Consider the following 16,133-nt stretch of genomic DNA (forward strand, 5'->3'; position numbering starts at 1 on the left):
TCTCTCTCTCTCTCTCTCTCTCTCTCTCTCTCTCTCTCTCTCTCTCGCTCTTTCTCGCTCTGCTCCTCGGGCGGTTTATTCGTGGCCGAGAGAGCATTGATGATAAATCGAAGAGAACGAGATAGATCGATTTTCTCGGCAAATTTGAAACGATGTTTTTCTTTGCTTTTCGGAGCCCCACAAAACCCACAATTTTACAAAAAGAGCCAATTAATCCTTTAAAACATACGAATTCCTTGAAACTTGGTATATGGAGTTTAGTAGATTTTGAAAAGTTTCAAAGTTCAAAATGGCAGATCCAATATGCAGAATTAAAAATGAAAAATGGGCTCAGTTACTTGAAATTGAGTATTCAGAGGTTTTTAGTGATTATGAATATGGAGTCAGATTTTGCATTAATTTGCAATTAATTTGCAACTTCGTTAAATTAATTTTTAATCTATTTTTTGCAATTTTAATTTGCCATTTTAATTTTTTTGTATTTTTATTTCATATTTAAAATCAGCGACTTAATAAAACTTTAGATACCAAAAGTGTAAATGAAAATGCCATTTTGCGATTTTGATTTCTTCTATCTTACCTAATATTTTCAAAATTTGTAAATTTTAACTTTGAAATCGAAATCAGCAACTCCCGAATATCTAGTTTCAATATATCATGTACTGACGAAGTTTTTACTATAGTACATTATACATGTATTAAAAAAATTGTTCGGACTTTGAGTCATCATATTGAATCAGTTGTGAATTTTGAAATTTTTATTACAGAGATTCGAAATCAGCAATCCAAAATATAATACCCTAAATATGACATTTCAAAGTAAGAGAAATATATTTTTTTTAAGTTTTAAAAGGCATATTATATATGATATACCGTGCTTCAAAGGATTAAAGTAATTCCAAGTCAAAATGTATTCGTGAATCTTGATCCTCGAGTAACATAATTTGAATACATTTATTTTACACGTTATGTGCAAAGTAGTTTTTTGTACATTTGCCGGACCACGCGCGTCGAGAGGAAAAAAAAAGAAAAGAGAAGAAAGGGAGGAGGATGCGCGAGAAGGAGGGGAAGGGAATTGGAGAAGAGCGATATCCGCAACAAAGCTAAATTAATTTTCTGTCTTACGCGTTACCGGGTTGGTTCGCGATGGAACCGGTATATTTCAAGCGAATTAATTTTCCCTTTGATCAGCGCACAGGTTTACTAGTTTGCGGCGTCGAGCTTACTGCGCGGGAAGAGGGCTGCAGGGGTTTTCGAACGGCGGTAGAACCAGGGAGGGAGGGAGGGCGGTGGATTTCAACGCGCGGGTGCGGGAAGGGACGGAAGTTTCTGGCGAGCTTCCGTTCGCGATGGCTTGTCGTTGCCGGTGTAAAACAACGCAGCAACATATCCCGCACGCGAGTACGCCGACACAGTTAATTCCGGAATGTAACTTTCCGAGTGCGAGTGTGTCATGAAACGGTGTGCAACCTCGCCTCGCAAATCCTTTCAGATCTACCCCGTCTTTTCCCATCATTAGAAATGACGTCTTCTAGGTATAATTTCCGTTCTATTTTAAACGAATCAATTCAAATGAAGGGCATTTTGGCATATAGGTATTGTAATATCAGTCTCGTAAATCAATTTACTTGTAAGTGGCGGATTTTAAACGACAGCGACCGAATAACAAAGAAATTAGTGCACACATTCGGTATATACACGGGGATGAAGTGAAGTTGCGTCACACTCACTTCACAAAAAGTTATCGAGTATCTCAAAACACTCATAAGACAGCTGGGAGAAGCCGAGTATATAAATCACAGAATATGTACAGTAGATTCCAACGGGGAGAGAAAAGTGTTTAGATCAACAGAAAGAAAGCCAAACTTAATGTACACAGTCAGGAGTCTGAGAGAGTTAATTCGAGCTATTTTTTTTTCTTGAGAAAGTTCATAGAACTCTTCGTTCATAGAATTCTCTTCGTTTCCTAAGTTCAAAGTGAAACTAGTTTGTGGGAGTGTTCTACAATATGGTACAACGTGCGTTATTGTTAGGAAACTGGTATAGACGGATTTATATAGAGGAAATTAGTTGTAATGTTCATAATAGAAGAAAAAAGTCTCGGGCAGAAACTACACGCACATTCTCCATTTTTTTCTGTTTTTTTCAAGCAGTGTGTCCGCTTTAATGCTGCAAATCTCTCAACTTCCTCAAAGAGAGAAGAGTGGAAATAGTTATCGTCAAGATACGTGGGGAAGTAACTTTAACTCGTGATTACAGGAAACAAAACGATTATACGTAAAGGAATTACAGGTGAAACAAAATTTACGGCAGAGACACAACTCGTAGTACCTTAAGCAGCGGCAAGTTTAATGCTACGGCTTTCTCAACCTCCTTAAAAAAAAAAGAAAAATAGAAGTAGTTATCATCAGGATGTGGCGCTTTAAATCCTAATACGGGTTAAACGGATTACAGTAATAATTATAAAGTTGAAACGTATTGTTATCTTTTTTTTGTTTTAATGGATAGGAGATACGAGATATTATGAGCGAAGTCTATACCATATCGATATTTGCGCGAAGTGCGAGGAACAGAGCGAGAACAACACGATCGATCGCGCATCTGTGGTCCGCTTTCAAGAATTAATTTGGTTTGCAAAGCAGCCGATATTTCCATAAATCCCGCGGAAATACCGTGTATCAGGCGAACCGCGCGCGCGATCTTCTCGTTCCTTTCCTCCACCCTCCTCGTCGGGATTCTTTCTTCCGCCATCAATCTTTCGATTACGTTCATTGGGCTTACTTCCGGCAATTAAGCGCCGCACCGTGGCTTTCGTCGGGATGAGCGGAAAATATTTTCCCAACGCGAGAGATATTCCGCGGAAAATTTCGATCTGTCCCGCGAGAGCACGGCGGATAAGCACCGCCCGTTACGGCGCGATGCCTGCCTGGATACGGGGGAATAAAGTAACTAAAGAGAGGAAAGAAAAAAAAAAGAGACAAGAAAGAACGAAGAAAAAAAAGGAGGAAAACAACGGGGGCGTACCGATGGCGGAAAGATGAAATAAAGGGAGGGACGCACAGAGCGGCGGTGGTTAAAAGTAGAAGCGAAGTCAAGTAGATACTTACGAATTTAGCGGTTTGCGCCGACAGCATGTCCGCGTACTGTATTAGTGCCTGGAAGGAGCCTGGAATACAGAAACGATAAAAACCATGAGACTACGTCGTCCGTTGGTGAACTTTACGACTTTTCCGTACAAGTCGCGCTCGAGATCGCAAAAAAAAAACCACCGAGACGCGACCAATGAAGTCATTCGTGAATGATAACGCACGAGAGCGGCATTGAGCGGCAAAATATACTCATTAATAATATAATTGTACACTTTGTGTAAAGAAGTAGACCGATATGCTCTTCTTGAAAGAAATTATTAATTAAGAATTACTTTATTTCGTTAGACGAATGATCAGGCTTTCGGCTCGAGTGATGACTGTGCTATGACTCCTGGGAGAGTCTTTTGCTCCAAAACGTGACGTCATAAAACAAAAGATAGCGCTAAGTACAAAAGAAATACCGCTTTAAGATAAGTCCGCATAACGTCGAACGCATGTTTTGACAGACGAGTGATAGCGTTCCCTTAGATCGATTACACAATCGAAGCGACAATTCCATACAGCCACATGGCTATTGTTAAACTTATCATATTCAAGAGCGGGAGAAGCAACAATTGATTATTTTTTCATTTCGCTTCCTAATGGCGTAACGCGCAATTTTGCGTTAGGCCCTGCGCACAATAGAGCGCAATAAGAATAAATATTGAATATTAAAAATATTAAAAATAATAAAAGAAATTGGAAGTAATAATTAAACGTAACGCACAATGGAAAAGTATAAAATACAAGATATAAATATAAGAATTATCCTACATTTATTTATTCTAATATTTAATATTTATTACAGGAATCTCTCTATATTTGTATATCCTAATATTTAATATTTATTCTTATTCCTAATATGTTCTCTATTGTGCGCAGGGCCTTAGACAAATAGCGACTCCGGCAAAAGTTGTCGGAATCTTTCCCTTGTAATCGCAAACTTCAAGGTATAAAATAAAAGACAAAAAACCGCAAAATGAAAAGTACAGAATATTCCATAAAACCTGTTGGGAACGCAAAACGCGCAAAATACCATTGAGAACGCAGCTCTAAATGCAAAATATGTAAACTCTTGAAAATTTGATTCGCAGCAGAAAACGGTATATTTTTTTTTGCGTTAAATACGCGCGGTATTTGAAGTACCTACCGACCGGCCATGGGCACAAAAAGCAGTGATTTGTTAATTTAGTGCTCGAGCGCTGCGGGAAACTAACTCTGTCATGATAATACGTTTTTCCCGTGCGGCCGGAAAGCCGGAATTGTTTCGTTAGCAGCGTTGACCAAAGTTCCAGCCGGCGGCTACGCTATTTCATTTTCGAATTTGTTCCGTCGTGATAATGGAACTCTTTACAATAATACGCTAAAACCCGAGCAACGTTCACGTGCGCGCGCGCGCACACACACACAATCGCACAGTTTCGCTAAAATCTTTTAATTTTCTGAATCCAGAGAGCCATTCCGTATGTAGGATTTTATGCGCATCAAAATATTTATGCGGCAAATACGGTATAATTTATACGATGTTAATTTTATTCAAAAATGCTTTAAAATTAACGAGTCTGTCCACCCAGCTAGGTCAAGGTTTTTCCCGGAAGATATCAATTGAAGTAGATTAATGTAAATTCAAAAAACGGAACGAGATGACTGATTGATGTATCCGATAAAAAAAGTAACAATTCTTTTATCAATAATTAAGAGTTACGGACATTTAATTTACGGACATTTTATTTATTCTGTACTGAATTGAGCGATTGTGCGGATGAATGCACGTGCCACGAGAACGCCTATCCCACGCGTGCCCCACTTCGCGATACGAGTACGCAGGGGTATAAACAATTGCAGAAGACAAATGTTAAAACTGCTAAGCGCGCGCGCGCGCTCGTTTTGTGAAGTTAATACTACAGAACATTCCAACCGTCGTTCGTTTTCCGCGTCCGGTCGTACGTGCGGCGGTCGGGTTTATAATTGTTATTAAATCTCAATTAAACGAAACGTCGCAAGGCATCCCGGACAATTGCAATTTTGCGAGTTTTAATCTCGCATACGTACGTCAAATTCGCGAGACTCCGACCGTGCCGCGTGCGCGCGCGCGCACCCCGCGATATTTCATTACGCGGAGCGCGTATGATACAAAACAAAGGATCAGCCCGCGGCAATGTTATTTAATTTTCGAATCTGAATTGCGGAAGCGAAAAAGAGAGTTCTCTCTCCCCCGGCGGTAGGAGAGCTCTCCCCGCGATGTTACGAGCGTCAGAAAAAGGAGCACCACGCGTACTTCGCTCTCTAGCTCTCGCGCTCTTTATCCCACGACAATCGCGGTCTCCCCCGGACGAATGGCCGCGATAACGATAATCGCGATGATAACGTTTACTTTGCTTCGCAGACGTAGTGGCCTCGTGGCCTCGGTAACCGAACGCGGAAATTTTCATTGAAAAGTTTTTTATTGCAATATATCTCGTTTGAAAATACGCGAGGCTCGTCGCGAACCGGAATAATATGGTAAAGCGGGATAATTTGCTTTTGTACCGCCGACAATTTTGCTTTTGTGCTATTTACAGCGTCAAAGTAATCCGTTTTGCGTTATTCAAAAGGTAATTGAAATATCGTCTGAAATTTCCTCCGCCCGTGACGCGAGTGACGCGTCTCCGCGTAAGGGAAAATAATCGATAGCATGCAAAATTATTAGGAGGATACGTGGCGCGTATAGTTGCGCTAACGCAAAATTCTCGCGCTACTCCGGCGAGTTTCTCGACGACGCGAAACGAACTTTCCACAAGTTTTTCGTTTTCGCATTCTCGTTTAAATTATAGCGACGTAGATTCCGTGACCTTTCACGGTTCAACATTCGCAGAAACCCTGCGGGCAATCCCCAGCGAATGTTGAATTCTGGGAGGATTCGGACGACGAGGAGCACGTGCGTGTGTGCAATCACGCGGACGCTTGACGTCACGACTCGCGCGCATCGCGCTTGTTGCGACGCGCGAACACATCGACGCACCTGTGCACAATCACGCACACCGACCCATATACGCGCACGCGAAATAATGATGCTCTCGCCCTCATCTACTGCAAACATGAATTAGTAACACGCTCGCTGGCTACGTACCGCGCGAGGGCCCTCCTCGTATACATATACCTTTTGTACAGCCGAGAGATTGCGCGCGTTACCCGATTCTCAGCTAACGATTTTGATTGAGGGAGAGAAAGCGGGAAAATTCCAAGATGCCGATTCATTGAGATTTTAAATGTATACACTGAGAGAAATACTTAAATCGTTCGAAAATTAACAAACGAGTATAATCCGATAACTTTCAATCGGAATTATAAAAAGCCGATCAAGGCCAAAATAATGTCCAATTAATGATATCTAGATATCATTGATAATTGGATATCATAGATCGAACATTATTTTGGCCTTGATAGGCTTTTTGTAATTCCGATTGAAAGTTATCGGATTATACCCGTTTGTTAATTTTTGAACGATTGTCTGATTATTTAAACCTGGATTTTTCTCTCATTGCATCTTCCGGTATTTCTGGGAAAGTTTGTATTATTTGTAAATTGTTGGCAATTCGCGATTTAACTCTAGCTCGCCACATTTCGGTTTTCTTATAATTTTCACATAATAACATAATTTTCTAGTTTCCATATAATTAATTCAGTTTAAATTCAAATCATTTTCTCGACCTGATATTATTATAAACATCTTATTCAGACTCTGTATTTCCAATTTCTTACAACAGTACAAGTTTAAAAACATTAATTAGAATGAAAATAACAATGTGACGGTCGAGCGGTCTCACGAACTGGAGAACCGGAGTGTGGCGAATTAGGGACTCGAAAACAAGTGTGGCCAGGGTGGCTAGGGTTAAGTAATGAACCCTGCTGTTCGATTTCCGTGCGTCATGCGTTCTTCCGGATAACGATTTCGTTTCGAGGTGGATTTCAGGGAGACACCCTTTGAGGCACTCGGCGCGATTCCAAAAGTACTAATGGCGCCAAGTGCGCGTAACGACGGCGGCAAGCCAGGACGACGCACTTCAAGCACACTGAAGTACTAAAGTGCCGTGTGTGTCTGCTAACGAGAGCGGGATCTATAGGTATACGGCTCGCGGGTTCCGCTCTACCGTTCGTTCTCCCTGTGACATCGATTCTAGGTCGTAACACAATGACGATACGCATATTAAAAGCGGTACTTACTGTTCTTTGTGAAAGTGACAATCTTCAGAACCTTGCCGAAGCGCGTGAAAATCTGCAACACACAAAACAAGTCTTGGCTGAGTAAAAAATCGATCGACTTACAAATCCATAAGAAATCTTATCTCGTGACTTTTGTGTTCCTCAGATAATTTAATTTGAAAATACAGTTGTAAAAAAAGCATTTATCTCGATAATCGTAATTATGTTTTGTTTACAATAACAATTAACGAAAATTCAAGGCGACGGGTCTGCAGGTGTTTTGCGAAAAATTACCTCGATTGAGTCTCGTAATTAACGTGAACTACAATCGTCATAATCGTGTCGCCACACGCACGAGCACGGGGGCAGGAACGTGACCGACGAAAATTACGAGTTTGGCGAACCGACGATATTTCGCAGCGACGAAATTACAAAATAATTGGTGTGGATATTACGACAAAGCGATTTATTTCGGGCGCAACGGGCTGCAAAACGGGTGCGCGTGGATTATCAGACTTATAACGCGGCAATTATCCACCGGTAAAAGCAGCTATCGGAATCCCCCGGTAAAACAGCTCGTAATTACGATGACCGGAACGGGCCGGGCGTTCTAAAAAATTGATTTGCGACACAATGGGCGCGGCAGCGGAATAGCATTCTGTATAAATACCGGCGACATTCAAAGGCCGGCCGGGGTAACGTTCGCATGAATTTTCAAAAAGCCTCTTTGGCGGAGCAAAGCGACGGCGGCGACGGGAGCAGTATCACGCAATATTTACAGGCGTATACGGTGTCGAGCCGCGGGCTAATAATCGCGCACGGCTCACGTCAAACCGCCGGCCGTCATATATTTGGCCGACAATGGCCGATGATCACATTAATGCCGCGAATGCAAATATTTGGCCCGGTATAACCGTCGCGCGCTCGCAACGGTCAACTGTATATACGGTTCTCCGCGGCGGCCCGAACGTATACACGGGTGAGCTCCGGGATTAATGATTTTTTGATCCATCCAGCCTTTCACCCCGATCGATTGTGAATCATTCCTTGTTAAATGTCAATATAGGTTTCGTCAGTGTCTCGGGCTCGCGTCAATTAACCGTTCCATTGGACTGGTTTGACAATGACATTGATTTAAGCGTTTCCGGGCGCCGCGCCGGAGCCATTTCCCGACGCTCGAGATCGTCGAAAGGGCGCGTTCGTCGAGTAAATACGTAAAAAGCTCGTAAAAGCTTGACCGCGAGGAGAAATGAAAAATTCCCGACACACAGAGAGGGAGGGAGGAAAACGTGGCTAATGCGAACCGCGTTTTAGCTTCCCGCGAATCAATATTGCACCGCGAACCGCGGACACCGGCATACCGAATGTTTATATTTCGCCGCTAACGCGACGATAAATTCGCGAAATGGAAAATAGAGAAACGCGCGCCGGGCATTAGATTGGAAAAAGGAGAAAAAAAGAGAACGATCGCAATATCGCGGAACGTCGCGCCGGCATATAAAACTGTACGAGGATGCATTTCTTACAAGCCGCGATCCTTTCGTTCCGCGCTTTGAGATTGCACTCTTCCTTTGACCATGGGTACGCGAAGTATAACGCATAAACAGATTTGCGATCTTTACAACCTTTTGTAAAACTCTTGCGTTCGAAATCGCGCCGTAGAAACTCTTGCGAAGGCGTTTACTCTCGCAAAACCAACGTGATGATAGTTTTTTCGACTCCGGCGTCACAACTCTCCTTCTTGCGTTTGAAAAAATTGCGGGCATTTATGTTTTACGATTAACGATTAATTCATTCGGGGGAAGGAAAATAAGTCATGTAAGAAACGTAATTTGCGGAAACGCAAACTGATTTTTAAAACTCGCTAATGCGTGCGTAAATGTCCGAGATTGCGAAAGCGCGGCGAATACAGTGTTACTCTCTGATAAATTAATTCTCAATTTTCGTGTTACGTACCGTGCGCGCGCGCGCGCACGCGGCAACATCTTTTAGCGAACGCAGGAAATGAAAAAATTGCTGTAATAATGAATGAAATTCCAACGTTAAAAGGAGGTACACACAACGTGAAAGAATGTGAAACACGCGCCGCGGGCTTCACGCAACGGTTCCGTAATTAGTGAGCTCCATAGAGAGGAAAGATGTGTGCAACCGCGTTGCATCTGCGCACGCATACACCATCTGGGACAAAGACTTTTCGCGTGCCAACGGCGCAGCCGTTCGGAGAACTTGAACTAGAAGGAGACTATACACACGGCGTTCTTTTCCTTTTTCTAAACAAGTCGCCAAAGCGGTGTTCTCCGCGGGTGCCCACCCATGATGCGCATGAGTCGTCGAGTGAATGAAAAATCCGAATAAGTAATGAAATTCTTTAATCAAACTGGATGGGCAAAATGTTCTCGTACAGACAAATTTACAAAAGAAAATTCAAATACGGTTGGATTAAATTTCAATTGCACATTCTTTAATAAATTTTTAGTTACTTTTTCTTTGAAAGATTTGATGAGAAAGTATTATTGCCGTAACTTTTTAATTTTAGAAAATTAAATAGTGTAATAGTTAATAATAACACTCAATATTAATTATAAATGAGATTTTATGACAATATAATATCTTGGTAATTTCATGATTGTTCCTTAACCTGAATCTAATAAATTTTTCTTGTCAAACCAAAGCTTGCAGGTTAGACAATGCTCCGGTTTTGGATGTTGTGTAATTGGTGTGCTTCTTAATATTTTCTTTGTATGTAACCATTAACTTTTTCCGATAAAAGAGCGAACAAATTTTCCAAAGAAACCTTTAAAAATAGGTTGAAACGTACGAGACTGTGTTAACGAGGAGTAGTGAAATTTTCCTGCAAATAAACGTTGAGTATAATCATTAGAGCCTGCCCATTACGGAGGGGCACCGATAACGATAAAAATCAGCGCATCTACGCAAATAGATTTTCTTCATTATCGTTACGTTTATTTTCCGCTGCAAGCAATGAGAATCATTTCAACGGTAATTGTCCCCGGATTCGGAATTTTCAGGATAGCAATTATATATCGGGATAAGCAATTACATATCGACTTACGTGTTGCATTTTCACGCAACAAGAATCTCCCTTTCTTTTTTTTTCCCCCGCGCAAGTACCGGCGATAATGCACCGTGTAACGTAACAAATACTTTTGACTAAACCCACTGGGAAATATTGTATTTCTACGAAACTGACGTTCGCGCGCAGCACGGACGCTATCGGGAGAGTCGAGTATCTCGCATTACATCGTCGGCTCGTATTACATCAAATAAAGAATTCGATTATCATGGGTCCATTATCGCGGATATTAAACTCGGAGATTGTGAACCGAATAAATTAAAAGTAGATGGATCGTTCACGCGGACGGATTCAGCGGGCGCGACGGCCGGGGCTCGCGAAGGCGGAAAGGTGATAACGATGATAATGTTTAGAATATATGGATTACGGTTCCATCCATTACGTTCACATACATCCGCGGCGTCCATTACAGGCCGCAAGACCGCCCGTAATAGCTCTCGCCCGGCTATATGCGCGCACATTTCCCTCTTCTTTACTCTCCTTCGCTCGCCATCGCTGCGGCTGCAGCTGCAACTGCGACTGCCGCCTGCGTTTCTCTGAGCGGTAACGGCGCGCGCTATTTACAACGCGTAATACAAAAAGCAGCAACGGCGGCAACAGCAGCGACAGCGCACCGTCGGGCCACTGTACATGTTTTTATCCGTTTTCCGATAAAACGGAAAATATTTCAATTTTGATGTTCGAATTTTTGCCATCGTGTGTTTCCGGCTCCGGAGGATGCATGCGTCCGACCGAAAACAGTTCGATCACGAGCGGATATGAAGTCGCGATGCGTCCCGCCAGTATTTACTCCGAGATTGCTCCAATAAACGGACGGATCGATAATAATCGTGAGAAATCACAAAGTTACGGGGAAAGATAATCTCCGGAATAGTCGACGGACAGTCCTATAATTGTATTCCTTCTTTTGTTCTCGAAAGATATAGTCACCGCGATCGAGTAGGCGACATCAGTTTCTAGCTCAACGCGGAATTTTCGTCGCAGAGTGAATTTCGGATCCTCATAAACGCATATAATTAATTCCGTTATAATTTCAAACTGTTACTTAGTTAATTCCTTCTTTCATAATTTGTTTTGCGCGATGAAATATAAGCGCCGAACGGATAGATCGATGTCGTATAAATGTTCCAATTGGCAGCGCAAATGGAAAGCTCCCCGGCCTTCCCTTGGCATTTACGCGCGCGTCCATTACAAACATACTGTACAATAAAATTAATTAAACCGGTATTTAATTAATTAATCGAAATCGGACAAATTTTCCGCTTCCTGCACTACAACCAGCGGCAAATTGTCCCGGTGAATTTCGGAGAAATTCGAGCCCCCGTAGGCGGTAACGTTTATTATCGGCGCAGTTGATGCATTCCACGATTGCTGCCGAACACACACAAACTTCTGTTCGTTATTGCACCATTATTCCCCCTATTCCGCTGTTAGTGTTTGCCTCCTACTGTTGTTAGAGATTAGGGAAGTACACTCGGCCCCCGTCGTTACTTCACGATATATCGTACATCGTGCGACACGTGCGACTGAAATTACGTCACCCATTACGTATCAACAGCTATCACCAAATAGTGCGATGTCTATATTGCATCCTTGCTGTCAACAAATGCTTTGTGCGACTGGAAATATGTAAGATATTAGAGACATGCATGATGTTGGAAATCGCTATTTTTAATCTATATACGTCGCCGATTCGCTCGGCTTCATTCTAAAAAGAAAATATGCATGTTCATAACAAAAGTGCGCTGCGCCGGATATGTCGACGCTGAGAAAGTAATATCGATAATATTGGATGTTCCGATATCTGCAACTTTGTGACGAATGGATTAAGGCAATCCGCTTTCACGCCCCGGCGGACAAACAATAGCGAGATACGCTCTCGCCCGACGAGATGTAAATAAGCGAAATCGGAGAAAATCGGGAAATCTGGAAATAAATCGGCACCCGGCGCTGAAAGAAAATCGGCGTTTCACAAATTCTGCCGGATTGAAACTAGGACGAATCGGCCGCGCGTGCATGATTTGCGATCCAAGTTTTAATGAGGACCGAATAAAGTGGATGTTGATGTAACACTTATTTTAATTGCTGACGTCTAAAATAAGGAAACCGTGCCATTGAATGCCAGAATAAAGGAGATCGAACGCGCGAGGGGGATAAAATCGCGCGAGAAAAAGAAACATATTTTATTTTAGTCACAGAGGCAGAAGGTCAAATGTCGCGGTCAATTAATCTCAGAATAGTTTCAGAATCTATTAATAGTATCTTCGTCAAACGTGCACACGCGCGAGAATTTAATATTAATTTTCGGCCGTTTATCAGCTCCAGAGGCTATTTTATGAAATTATGCTTTAAATTAACAATAAGTTAATAAAATATGTATAATAATATAATACAAATTAGGACGAGGGGGAGAGAGGGAGGGAAGGAGAGAGTAGGGAATATATTTAATGGCAAGCTTCCAAAATCGATTCGCGAAAGTTTAGGAAAAGCTGCGGTCGTTATCGCAATCAAACTGCCATAACATTTCTACGCGGAGCGCGTGACGTTCTCTTCGTTGTCGGTGCTATACTTTTAAGGTCCGCGACTATATATACGCGAGATCGTTGTGTACGTGTGTATGTTCCACGCGCGCGCGAAGTTCCCGCGGGAAATCATTCCGCGCGTGCATTCTACATCCGCAATCGATACGTCTGTGTATATACGCGTTACGCGTGCGGCCCCGCATTCGTCGCCCCGACGAACGCTCGAAAGACACGGCGTTGTTATAACTTTTGCAATCAGACCGACCGTGAGTTATCGGAGCTTCCACTGTTTGATCTGAACATTTTTTTCCGCGCGAAAACTCCGGCGCGAGAACAAGGCGCGTCGCGCTAATCAATGCCGTTCTTAATTATCGTAAGTCGAGTTACGCGAAATTGCGTATTATTAAGGATTGTCCGTTCAAATTACAAAGAAATTGAATAAAAGAGACGTATCATATCGATACTATACGTTTAATATATATCAATGAATAATTGCGCGATATAATCGGGTTACCTTAAATTAAAAAGGACTATAAATCGATTGTCTCTCTCTCTCGGTGCACGTAGGAAAAATCGCAGTTTCGCGTTGAAACGCGCGAAAGTGTACAATTAATGAATTAAGAATGATTCACCGGCGTAAATTATTACATCCGACACACAACGCGAAGTTTTGATTTGATTTGATTCATTAAAGTTCACGTAATTGAAACTTGAAATTGAATGAGTCTGCCCCTCATATTAGCGAGCGATTGTAATGCAATGAAATTAATGTGCCTCGAAATATATGTTATTCGATATGCGATTACCCGAATCGGATATATAATTATTCAATAACGGTTGAATTTATTAATAGAATATTGTATGATAAAATTGCGGGAAAAAAAGATCGCAATTCTTAATTTCGTATGCCCGTGTAAAATATGAAATTTTAGAGCCCCGCCACGTCCCGCTGCCTTTCACGCGATCATGCTCGAACGCGATTTTTTCCCATTTCATTGATTTTTTCAATTATTCTCTTTATGTACAGACACGCACAAATTGGCACATAGTTTGATTAAAAAACTTGTGTTTATCGTGGACAAAGAGCATTTGTGCGTCGCAATCTCGATGACGTCGCGCTTGTGTACGCGAATTCGCGTTTGCTCATCTATACGCGGTTCTCGCAAAAGCTATCGTTAATATTTTATTTCTCCCGCATTGTGTTTCCAGTCGGCTTGGCCGCACTTACACCGCCGAAATGGGATTGCGCTCTGAAAGGGCACGGGAAAAACGTGTACTACACGACGCACGGCTACGACTCGAAATGGCCATTGTCACGACTTCCGGCTCGCGCACAATGAGAAAACTTTCGATAAGGGAGATTGTGACCTTAAACTTGCCTTGGCGCGCGAACTGGTCTACGCGACTCGGAAGATTATCCGTAGATAAAAAATTTGTATTCTTTGACGTAACCGGAAACTGTCGCAAATTACCGCGACAAATTTTTATTTTCGATAAAAAATCGATAATAGATTTTGTTTTCTTTTTTTAATACTATATATTTGTGTTTGTAATAAAAATGTATTAATACAACGGCAAATACGAGTGAGACTATGATATAATTTGAATGTACAGACGGATTCTCGCGTCGAATACTCTCCTCTAATGACGTAAGATATGCGCCCGATTAAGTGATTATCTGGGGCTAGATATCCAATGCACGTTATTTCGAGGGTGCTCGCGTTAATTCACCTACGCGACCCCCCCTTAACCCCGTTTCGCTGTGGCACGTCGACTATGCGAATCAATTCGCGCCACTATTTGACAGAACCGCGCGCAGCGCTGCATCTTTGACATTCCGGCCTAGTCCTGAAAACATAAACTGCCGGAGAAGTCGAGAAACGCGTGCAATTTCAATTTAAAAAAAGCACGCGTAAAAGAAAAGAAAGGAAATCGGAATACCCCTTAATTATTAATCCTCGAAAACCACACTGGGTTCTCAGGAACCCCAACGAAATTTTGAAACTACGTTTGAAACTATTCCTTATATTTTTTAATGCGTATTTTTTGGTATAATAATTTTTTTTTTTTTTTTACAAATTCTGAGGTTACCAACATAATTCTCAGAAAAAATTTCCGATTGATTAAAAAAAAACATTGCAATACGTTAATTTTTTCGAAACTTATGAACGAAAAATGGCTACAGGGGTCCTCCATAAGCCAGTGTGGCTTGCAAGGATTAAACGCTCCATCGGAATTCTAGTAAATTATGATTCGAAATTCTTGTAAGTACTCCGTTTCGTTCACAATTATTTTATAAGAATTCACCCAAAATTGGATCTGCAGGTGACATTAAGAAGCAAAGAGTTGATAGTGGTGTCCGTAATATTACGAAATTAATATCGATAAAAGCACCGACCTGGAATCCGGCAAGGATGCTACTGGTTGAGAAATGAATGGAACGCGCAGAAATGCATCGTCCGCGCAACAATTTCATTTGATATTTCGTCAGCAGCGGGGAGAATCATTCCTTTCTTCTGCAAACATTCCGTCACATATTTCGAGCGTGGCCCCCTTCGATCCAGCTCGCTCGCGCAAAATTTACCCCCATAACCCAGAACGAATATACGGGATGTTTGCATTATATATTCCACTCGCGAAATCGGCTTTTCTCAGTCAATATTTTCGTAAAGATTTAATCGCATAGAACATTAACTACAGAATTAAACCCTCCGATGTTATACAAACATAAGCTATAATATATACATATAACATTTAGATCAAACAGAAAGGCTTGCCAAAAATTATAATTACCCTACTTAAAAAAATGGTTAGAAAATTCGTCGGAAAGTAATTCTCGCTATTTACAATGTATATACAGAATACGCAATCATCCGTCGTAATATTTTCCTCAATCTCCTCGAAAGAGGGAGAGCAGGGAAAGGACCAAAGGAGGAAAGGGAGAGGGAGGGGAAAGAAGATGCCGGGAACAGCTCGTTATTAAATCGAACGCGACCCTTTGGCCGGTGGCCATCGCTCACGGATCCCGCGGGGATGCCCTCGTGCCGAGGGATTACAGGTGACCAAACTCCTCCCATTCCGTCGCATTCATTCCGCAAAAGCTACCCATTACCGCCCGCGTATTGATTGATGTAACAGTTATTAATTCGCGTGCTCGATTATCGGCCCGCTGCCCATGCCGGCCGGTGTCTCCGCGGTTTCTGTAAT

At 42.0% G+C, this 16,133-nt stretch overlaps 1 protein-coding gene across 10 annotated transcripts in view; it reads right to left on the reverse strand.

The window, feature by feature from the left end:
• Positions 1–16,133, reverse strand: part of LOC112455823 (polypyrimidine tract-binding protein 1) — a 219,305-nt gene that overhangs the window by 25,250 nt on the left and 177,922 nt on the right. For all 10 annotated transcript variants that reach the window (XM_025018018.1, XM_025018016.1, XM_025018019.1 and 7 more), the window contains 2 exons: positions 7,332–7,383; positions 3,108–3,166 (listed from right to left, as the gene is read on the reverse strand). In XM_025018018.1, coding sequence (XP_024873786.1) covers positions 3,108–3,166; positions 7,332–7,383 — 111 coding nt within the window. The remainder of the gene's footprint in view (positions 1–3,107; positions 3,167–7,331; positions 7,384–16,133) is intronic.

The sequence above is a fragment of the Temnothorax curvispinosus genome, unplaced genomic scaffold (assembly GCF_003070985.1).
Source record: "Temnothorax curvispinosus isolate PA1 unplaced genomic scaffold, ASM307098v1 QBEX01006396.1, whole genome shotgun sequence".
Lineage (NCBI taxonomy): Eukaryota > Metazoa > Arthropoda > Insecta > Hymenoptera > Formicidae > Temnothorax > Temnothorax curvispinosus.